At 45.5% G+C, this 10,186-nt stretch overlaps 1 protein-coding gene across 1 annotated transcript; it reads right to left on the bottom strand.

Moving 5' to 3' along the window:
* Positions 1-289: 289 nt before the first annotated feature.
* LOC101753654 (wall-associated receptor kinase 3) lies at positions 290-3,851 on the bottom strand. Its single transcript, XM_012845402.2, has 4 exons — positions 2,815-3,851; positions 2,208-2,723; positions 1,827-1,979; positions 290-1,742 (listed from the first exon to the last, which is right to left on the bottom strand). Exons 1-4 carry the CDS (start codon positions 3,794-3,796, stop codon positions 529-531), a joined length of 2,865 nt encoding a protein of 954 aa, XP_012700856.1. The 5' UTR covers positions 3,797-3,851; the 3' UTR covers positions 290-528.
* Between the last annotated feature and the right edge of the window lie 6,335 nt (positions 3,852-10,186).

Genomic DNA, 10,186 nt, shown 5'->3' with positions numbered 1-10,186 from the left:
ACACTTTTCGATACTGTGTCACATGAAAAGACATGCAACGGAAGAGTGGGGTTCCTATTGTCCTGATGCCGTCATGGCGTCATGCCAGATCTTTGAGTTATGAGTATCACTTCGTAGTAATCATGATAATACTTTGCAAAAAGATGCCGTAATATGTTGCAGCTTAAATCATATTCCGCCTTTTCAAAAATAAATAAATCATATTCCGTAGTATATCAGTCAGCGGTCTACTGGAACCAACCTATTAAGCCACTGGCAATTTATACCTAATTGTTACTGGACTCGTTGATAACCACAACAATTTTCTTATACAAGCTTATCTTTAGTACAGTGACTTATGTACAAATATAAAAAGTATACAACAGTCGCGGTCTACAATATATTGTACACGTGAAATGCATCTATGTGATATAGTATCATCGAAAGGAAACTAATATAATGTGAATCTTCAATAAAATACATCATACCTCAGATGCATTATATTCAACATCCAAGCAAGCCATCGACCGGTATCTTGCACAAATGTAATTAGCGTGGCAAAGATGCAAATTCTTGCTCCAAACTGTAGCACCCAGAGCTCCCAGCATTGACAAGATCGATATGCCCATATAAGTTCTTATCTTGTGGGCATAACAAAGGCTCAATATCTGCATCTTTTTTAGCTAAACCTTTTCTAAGTCTCTTTGTTCTTAAAAATTGCAACCTCATATCTACTTCTTTCATAGTTGGTCTGTCTCCTCCTTTGACCCTTAAGCATGCTTCTGTAAGTGAGGCGATTTCATTAATCTCTTCCTGGTCTGCCTCTTCCACAACTTGTTTATTCAGTATTTCTACAAGGGACCCTGCATGAAGTCCTTCAATGAAGTAATGTGATAGGTTTTGTTTAGCACCTAAATCATTGATAAAAATTGGCTTCTTCCTTATCAAAAGTTCAACAAGTATTACTCCAAAACTATATACATCACTCTTTTCAGTAAGCTGACCAGTATGATAGTACTCTGGGTCCAAGTAGCCAAATGTACCTTGGACAATCGTAACCACATGAGTCTCATCAAGCGAAAGAGATCTTGAAGCACCAAAGTCTGAGACCTTTGTGGTGAAGTTGTCATCCAAGAGTATATTTGAAGACTTAACATCTCTGTGAAAAATTGGTATTGTAGCAGCTGAGTGTAGATAAGCAAGTGCTCCTGCTGCTTCCATTGCAATCCTAATGCGATCATCCCATGAAAGCAAGCATTTTACTGTAGTATCAGAGTGAAGAAGTTCATACAGGGTGCCATTTGAAATGAACTCATAGACAAGCATGGGAACCTCATCTTCGAGGCAGCAACCAAGCAGTTTCACCACATTGCGATGGATGATTTGAGACAAAATGACAACCTCATTGATAAACTGGTCGATCTCTATTTGCTCCACAATTTTGGATTTTTTTATGGCCACCACACGTTGGTCTAATAGAATCCCTTTATAAACTGTGCCATGTCCTCCACGACCAAGAACACGAGTAGCATCAAAGTTGTTTGTTGCCTCCTCTAGTTCCTCCAATGAGAATATTTTAGTTTTCCTTCTGGTGCTTTCATCAGAAATCAATTGCTCCAATAGCAGGCCTTGATTTTTCTTGAAGTGTGCTCTTCTGATTCTCTTTTGGATGCCCCTTTTCCACTTATTGGCAAGTACGATTACACCCAATGCAATAATTATGGAGCCAATGCCACAACCGATTCCAATTCCAATTGCAATACCTGTATGCATTCGCCGTTCTTATGAAATCATACTAATGTTTATAAATTGCAATTGCATGGTGCTTTTGTTTGCTTGACACTTACCCAAAAGAAGATTTCGTTGCTTAGCTGGTGTAACACACCGCTTCATTCTTGAATCAAATACTTTATTATGAGGGCACAGTGTGCACTTATAAGTCCCAGGAAAGTTTTGACATGTACCATTGCAGTAGCTTGGCCGTAAGCATTCATCAATATCTGTAGATAGCTCATTTGTTATTTAATATATATGTGGATCATTATTATAGACATACTCTTGCATTGCTAGATTCTGAAAGAAATCCCATGTTTAAATCAGCCTGATCGAATTTATAATCTCTTACTACAAAATACAATTCTGTTAGAGTATGTGAATTGATTAATTTTCTTCCATTTTCCAGTATGATGTTAGTGATGTAGAGCATAGTGGAGGAGGAGAGGGATTACCTGTGCAGCCGTCCTGTATGTATGGATTTCCTTCGAAGCCAGAAGAACAATTGCAACGATACCCCATAAACATTTTCCCATGGGTTACGTGTAGGCAATCACTGTTTACGCTCTGGCATGCATACTTAGTTATATTCCGCAAAGCTTGTTGACAAGTTGAATTGGTAACCACCCATCTTAGGACAATGTCATTTTCCATAGAAAAATCAAATTCATCTTCCACGGGGCCGTTGAAGACGTCCATACCTCCACTCTCGTGAGTCGAAACTATTATCACTTCTTTTTCAGTGCTCGCATTGCTTAGCATGTTTGTTACAGTCAAAGTTCCATCTTCTACTGAGACACCAGTCACGCGGTACTGTGTATCTCCTGTGCTAAAAAGCGTGTCATTTGCTGTTGTACAATTAAGTCGGAACTTTTTGTTTCCAAAACAACCTTCTTCGAGCCCAAAAGGGAAGGAAATGTTCATGTTTCCACATGACCTCCGGCAGTGTTCTTTAGGCTCGGGGTTATAATCTGCTCCATAATATATTAACATATAGTAAGAATAAGCAAGTGGTTAAAACTTAAATATGTTCATTTTTTAAGAAAAGTAAGGAGGGAGTACCTTGCATGCAACCTTCGAAAAGGTAAGGATTATTATTGCCGTCGTGGTCGGACAAAAAACTGACTCCATAAAGGTAAGGATCGCCCCCCAGGACGGAAACACCGAAGGAATAAGAAAAACCGGAGCAGTAACAGTGGTAACCCCCATATGATGAGGCATTTCTACAAATGCTGTTGGTGGCACAAGCATAACTTGCGTTGTTCATTCGCGCGCTTTCGCAGCTTGGTTGATCCGTGATGGCAACGTCAACATAAGCACCATCGATCTTGCTTGTGTTTGTCCAACCCAATAAAAGGTTAGTCACGTTATTTATGTCACCGGAATCAGATATGAAAGCCATGATGCGAGGGTACATAGAACCTGATGATTGTCCTGCCATACCATCAGCCCGAGAAAATGTTGCCTGAAAGCCTGACATGGCATTCCGTAAACTGATGAAACAGCAACCAATCCCGTTGCAAGACCCTCGAGTTGGCACTACCTCCCCGTGGCACCTATTCATGCAGGAGCCGACAGGGTTTCTCTCATAATCGAACAAGTTGACATCAAAGTCACATCCAAGGACAAAGAAATTGTTATCTTCGGTAATAGTAATACCCTTAGCGGGAGCCTCCCACTCCCAAGGCATATTGTTCCTACCTGGTCCAAAGGAACTGTTGAAGAACATAGGGACCTCAACAAACCCATTATCATATATCTCAGTGATCTCAGTTATTGTGCTGTTCCTCATCAGAAGCAGCTTTGGAGGCTGAGTGGTGTTGTCGCAGGTAACCTCGAAGCCCTGCCGGAAGCAGCCCGCCCCTATGCCAAAGGGGTAGGAGATATTGACGTCCCCGCAGCTGGAGGGGCAGTGAGCTACAGAGGCGGCGGACGGGATATACAGTATCCCTCCTTCTCCCAAGGCTGCGGATGCAGGCAGCATGGCTGCCAAGCACGCCAGAACGAAAGCCATGGCGCAAACCATCACTCTGGCCGACCTCATCGTTACGCTAATCAGCTTGTCTGCGAGTAAAATTTGGTGTTGGTGTTCCGGGTTAAGGCAACTACGCATACTCTGAAGCGACACAAGGTTTCGTGAATGCTAGATACAGTACTGTATAAAGGCGTCCCTGATGAGCAGAGTACATCGCTGACGCGCAGTCGTCGCCCACCGGGTCAGTCACGCGCGATGGCTTTAACCTCTGTCACATCTGATGTTTACACCCGCGACTCGCCCAACGTGTCGTCGCTAGCTGGACGCTGACTCGTGCCCCGGTAGGTTTAGAAGAGCACAAATCTGCAGGATGAAAATATTGCACGTTGAACGCACCTTCACCAACGCACCTTCACCACGCAACCTTCGAGAGCGATAGTGCTACAGCGAGAGAGTTTACCAGGGTAGACTTTGAATTATCACCTAGTCACCAATCAGCGATTTTTCTTACCTACAATTCTTCCACGTAGCTCTCAATCAGGACCTGATCCCATACGCCTACTGCTGCGAATTTTGGTTATTTATAACATCAAAATAAAGAAGAGGGGGGCATATGTGTACCATTAAAAGATTTTTTTTTATTTTTTGTGGTTTTTACCATAACAATGTGGAAAAGCTCCGTAGTGGAGTTGACGGCGTCATTGTGACCGGAAGAGAGGGTTTGGTGAGCCTTGTCTCAGTGGCTAGCGTCTCATCCGGCTTGGCACGAGCCTTGGTGGCGACTCCACGAGGGATTGGTGAACCTTAATAGATTCGTCTCGCGAATTAGCCTCCATCTGTGCAATTGGTTTTGTAATTAGCTCATGTTTAATCCTTCTAATTAGTATCTAAATGCTGGGTCACTAACTTCAGCGAGATTTAGACACAACGAAGGTACTAGGATTCCCCTGTAATCCGACTAGGACTAGTCCCGTGTACTCCTACTAGGACTCCTCCTTGTAATCCGACTAGTACTCTGCCCCCTGGAGTATATAAAGGAGGGCAGGGGTACCTAGCTCGGCAGGTCATACCTCAACACCCAAGCCCAGGACACCCAAGAACAACTCCAGTTCATCAAATACAAACCAACATACAGGACGTAGGGTATTACGCGATCTAACGGCCCGAACCTGTCTAAATCGTGTTCCTTGCGTCACTATTGATTCCTTGATTCTCGACGACCCTTACCGCACAAAAGACCACCTAGGGTACCCCCTAGGCGGGTTGCCGGTCTAAAACACCGACACCCTCCTCGAAGAGTAAAAGAATAGAGTACTCGACAACCGCGCGACTACTCGACTAAGCACTCAAAATGGCTCCCAATAACAAAGGATGGACAGGTATTCATTTCAAACAACATTCAAAACATTGTCTCAAGTACTTGGAAGCTTACAAGGCAACATAAGCCTAAGGCTCCTCCAAAGATACAAACTCAGACATCTTCGAAGCAATTGGCTAAGCCTCCTTAAGGTATTGCGCATAAGCTTCCTCCGTGCAGTTCCAAGCAACGCCGTCACCAGCCGCCGTCAAATCTGCTTGTGGGTAATAAGACTTGACCACCGCAAGGACTTGTTTACAAACAGCCTTGCAAAGGCCAGCAACCTTACCCGGAGTAGTCTTTAACCGCTCAACCAGTGAATGGGGCTCTGCGTCATCCTCAAGAGGAGCAATGGTATTAACAAAATCTTGAGCGGCATCAGTCAACTCTTGGAGCTCGCCTCGAAGCCTTCCTATGGTCCGGCCATGATCCTTACAGGCTACCATGGCCATAGCAAGCATAACTCCATTCTGGTTCTTCCTGTCCCTCTGATGCTCGCATGCAGCCTGAGCTTCAGCCACCGATGCCCGAAGACGATTAGCCTCGTCAGCTGCTCGGTCATGCACGTTCCTCCAATCAAGGAGCTAGCTACTCGCAACAGCCTCTTTCCTCTTGAGCTCTGCAAAAACCAACAAGTTCAAAGACCCCGAGTGCAGTCGGACATACTCAAAGAATAGCAAGTAACTACCTTGATACCTCTTGTTCAATGACTTATAGCGGCTCTCCAATTTCTCTTGCAAAACCTCGTGATCCCTCCGCTCAATGGTGAAGGACTTCGCAGCATCCTCATGAACTTTCAAGGATTCAGTAAGACAGCTGCACTCCTGCTCCAATTGTGCCAGCCGCTGCACAGAGTCATTTCATTCCTGGAGGGCCCGAGCATTCCTCTGAGCTCTGTCATATAGATCATGCAAATAAAGGCAAATCGTCAAGTTTTTAGCAAAAACAGTTAGAAAAAAGAAACAACACACCTGAAAGCTCTGGATAGCTCTCCGAAACTCCGACTCCGATGGAAGCTCGAGTACTGGACCTTCATCACTCTTTACAACATGCGGCTCTGGAGCTGTACCCAAGGCTGTACCTGAAATGACATACATTAGTCAACACAATACAACGACTACAACACCAGTACCCCGACTACATACCTGGTGCAGTTGCCTCTTTGGCCTTAGCCACATCAATTAAAGCCAGAACACCACTAGTAGATGTCGAGGAGGGTACACCACCAGAACCCGAAGGAAGCGTAGGATCCTCCACCGAGCGGATTACTTCTTGAAGTATGGACATGGTGGCTCCAAGACGACTAGTATCAACCCCGTGTACATCATCAACGGACAAATCAACCAAGGGAGCAGAAAGAGTAGTCGAAGGACAAGACTCCACTCCTGCCTCCACTGGGATAATGTCCTCCGCATCCCTGCATCAAAATAACAAAGTCATCACACGCCTTTCAGAAAATTCAAGGATACGTTACAAAGAAAGATTCAAAAACTTACCGAGATGACCGTAGCGGCAATTGCACGCGCTTCTTTTCGGCAACAGGCGGCCGAGTACTCGGCACCACAGGATCAGCTGAATGTGCGATATTTTTGTCAAGTCCTGCAAAAACAAGGTTAAGACTACAACAATTTCGGACTAACATAGATAGTCAGAAAAAAAAGCTCACCACTAGCGATCACATTGGACAATAAAGAGCCAGCAACAATTACTGGCAATTCTCCCTTCACAACATCCGCCACCCCAGCAGGCAAACCTAAAACTTCCTGGTCAGGGACTGACAACTCGGTAACTGACAGGGTCGGGACTGTTGGCTCGGGGGCTGCCCCAAAATCTGCTAGCGGCACCCCCACCGGCAATTCTTCAACAGACGCAACACCAACATCATCCTTGGCGGTTGTGACTACCTCATCAGAAGTAGCCTCATAACCACCAAGGGTCGTGTCGACAACCTTCTCAGGCAACTAAAATCATCAAAGGATCACAGGATAACTCTACCAAAAGTTACCAATGAATGCACGACTACATACCTTGGTACTCTGTGACCTCTCGGAAGTCAAACTCGAGGTTGAAGCAGACTTCACAGCAAGCCTCTTCCGAACTACTCGACATTTCTTTGCAGGAGGAGAAGGCTCATCTTCTGACTCTTCAACAACTAACTCCTCTTCAGAGTGCGCCAGATAGCCAAAGAGAACCCGGGACTGCAAAACAAGAAGTTACTCAAACGATGCCCCAACATCTCGAAAACCACAAGTCAAGCAAAAGAACACACCTCTTGTGGCCCATACCAAGCATCAAATTGGCAAAGGGCTCCAAGAATAACCGGTACTCCCTGATAATTCCTGAAGAACTTGGCTAGCAACACCTCCACGTCATCATCAGATATATCCTCAGGAGACATACGCGATGGATCATTAAATCCCGAGTACTCTGAACCCAAGTGAGCCCGCTGCTGCAAAGGCTGAACTCTCCTCTTAACAAAAGCTGGCAGCTACATTAATACCAGTCAAGCCCAACGACTTCAACTCGGCAATTTGACTCAGCACTAGGCTGAGGCTTACAACGAAACAGTTTTCTAAAAAGCTCAAGACTAGGAGGAACACACAGGTATACCTCACATAGGTGTACAAAGATGGACATATGAAGCACACCATTGGGGTTCAAGTGAACCAGCTGAAGCTTATAGTACTCGAGGATACCTCTGAAGAAGTCGGAAGTAGGCACTGCCAGTCCTCTCTCGACAAAGTGTGCAAGCATGACAGTCTCATTCGGATGCTCCTCGAACTGCCACGCGTTACCAAAAGCAGGCCTCCACTCGAGTACCTCCTTTGGATGGAGAAGCTTGGCATCAACTAGCGCCTGAACAGCCACCTCCTTCATCACAGAATTCTGCCATGTGATCCCAGGCGATGGAGGCGCTGTTTGGTTCATCGGACCAACCTTCGGCGCCGACAGCACTAGCTCCTTCCCCTTCTTCAATTTGGATCTCAACTTACCCGCTGTTGTAGCTTGGCCTTGAGTTTTCTCGGGTTTCTTCCCCATTTTCTTGGTGTGCATCAGACGATCTTGGCCGCAGCAAAGAAAAGAGAAGTCAACCTCTGATTGTTGGAGGTATGCCCTAGAGGCAATCATAGAGATGATGATATTCCATTTGTATCCATGATTTATATTGTGTTCCTTGAATATCCATTAAAGGCTACTTGAATTGATTTGCAATTATGTGAATTGTATGTGAAACTCTTTACTTGTATGGTTATTCTAAAGTTGTCCCTAGTCGGATTTCATGTGAGGATACACATGAATATTAGACTAGCACATGTATTAGTTGATGACTATGTTTCACAAGTCATGGACATGGAAATGTTAAACTAATAATGTGGGCACATGTGGAGACATGTGCTAGGACTGATCCAACACGAGAAGTAGTTCTCTCTTTACACAACATGTACGCTTTGTCCTTAGACCTGAGATTGTTGCATGTACTCAAGATGTGGATCGACTTACTTAGGGGCTATCAAACGCTACACCATGACAGGGTAGTTAAAAAGGTAGCTTTCGGGTTTATCAAGAAGCATGCTGTGAGACATGGTCAATCAAGATGGGATTTGCCCCTCTCTGATTGAGAGTGATATCTTTGGGCCCCTCGAGTGATCGGATTCGAAAATGCATTGCCATGCTACGTACGGTTAAGAGTTAACCTACAAAGGGATTCCGAATCACAGGATTGAGAAAGAGCGGTCGGCTTGAAGCTAGACCAAATATCATGAGGCAAAGGGAATAGCATGTACATAATATTGTGATGGTTCGTCTGATATGATCTTCGTGTGCATATAGGAGTTGGCACGTCTTGCTAGAGGCCGCTACCGACTATTAGGCCGAGTAGGAGTACTCGGGCCATGTCTATACGTATCCGAACCCATAGGGTCACACACTTAAGGGGCTAGAAGCCCAATTCGGATGTGATCCGAGTTGGATTAGGTTTAGAAGTACTAATGGGCCTCGGACCCAGAGGCCCGTCAGGAACCTCTATATAAATAGAGGGGTGGGGGTGCCCTAGGGTTTGCACCTTTTTGGCGAAACAAATCTGTCGCGCCTCCCACGCCCTTGCCTGTTGCAACTCGCAGATCTAGCAGTCCGGCTTGCGACGCTTCCTCCCTGCACGTGTGGATACCTTGGAGGTGTTGCGCCTGCAGCACTTGGACGAGCCGCCGACGAGCTATGACAAGCCACCGACGAGCCACGATGAGCCATGACGAGCCGCGGCACGAGGACGATCTTGCTGCACGTGGACGAGCTGCTGAGGTGCCGCTCGACGTCGACGTGATCGACTATGTTCGACTACGCTGATCGTCTTCGCTGCCCCGACGCGATTCTACATCTTCCGCACCAGTGCGTCGAGTGGTAATCCCGTGATCCATATATGGCAGTTTTCCTGGTTTATGCGGTAGAAATTTTGATTTGCCGCTAGCGTAGCCTACCTCGTAGCCCAACACACACTCTCAAAGCAAAACAACAATGGCGGTGGTGGCACTGGAAAATTGCGACGGCGCGACGAGGAACAGGAAAAAAGGGGGGAAGGGAAAAAACAGATCTGCTACAATGAAACGTAACCCTAACCACAAGGAGACTCTCCCGTTATATCTCCTCCACCTCCGGATTCCAAGCGTCAGTTACGTAACGGTCAGATATAAAACAGATTTATTGCCATAATATCCAACGGCTACTAAAATCCAAGGGTTTGACCACTTCATCGACAACAAAAATCGCCTAAGTGCTCGGGGGCTACAGGTACCATACCCGATAGACATAGTTTTCTTTTTCAGAATACTAGAGAGAAACAGCTAGAAAGAAGATTTGACCCTAAGCCTGACTCTTCAACTCAAACTAAGGCTCGGGAGCTACTCCATATGGAGTGCGATTGTCATCGCACCACCATATAATTTTTCAGAACAGAAGCAACTCGAAGGAAAAGAAGAGTACCTTCCAGCCACGCGACAATACTCGAGTACTTTGGACACTACAAATACTACGAAGAACTACTCGGATGGTGGCCTCAAAGTACTCGGAACTGTGACACACGACTACAAAGTACTCGGGGGCTTGTC

Source organism: Setaria italica, chromosome IV, assembly GCF_000263155.2.
Source record: "Setaria italica strain Yugu1 chromosome IV, Setaria_italica_v2.0, whole genome shotgun sequence".
In the NCBI taxonomy this organism is placed as follows: Eukaryota; Viridiplantae; Streptophyta; class Magnoliopsida; order Poales; family Poaceae; genus Setaria; species Setaria italica.
Note: the sequence above shows the minus strand (reverse complement) of the source record. Positions and strands in the feature narration are given on the sequence as shown.

Bases quoted from the DNA above. Each gene is read 5' to 3' on its own strand.
- LOC101753654 (XM_012845402.2), bottom strand. From the start codon at position 3,796: ATGAGGTCGGCCAGAGTGATGGTTTGCGCCATGGCTTTCGTTCTGGCG. The intron at 2,724-2,814 runs GTACTCCCTCCT...ATTATGGAGCAG, and splicing joins TTTCGAAGGTTGCATGCAAG to ATTATAACCCCGAGCCTAAA. The intron at 1,743-1,826 runs GTAAGTGTCAAG...GAATGCATACAG, and splicing joins GCAACGAAATCTTCTTTTGG to GTATTGCAATTGGAATTGGA.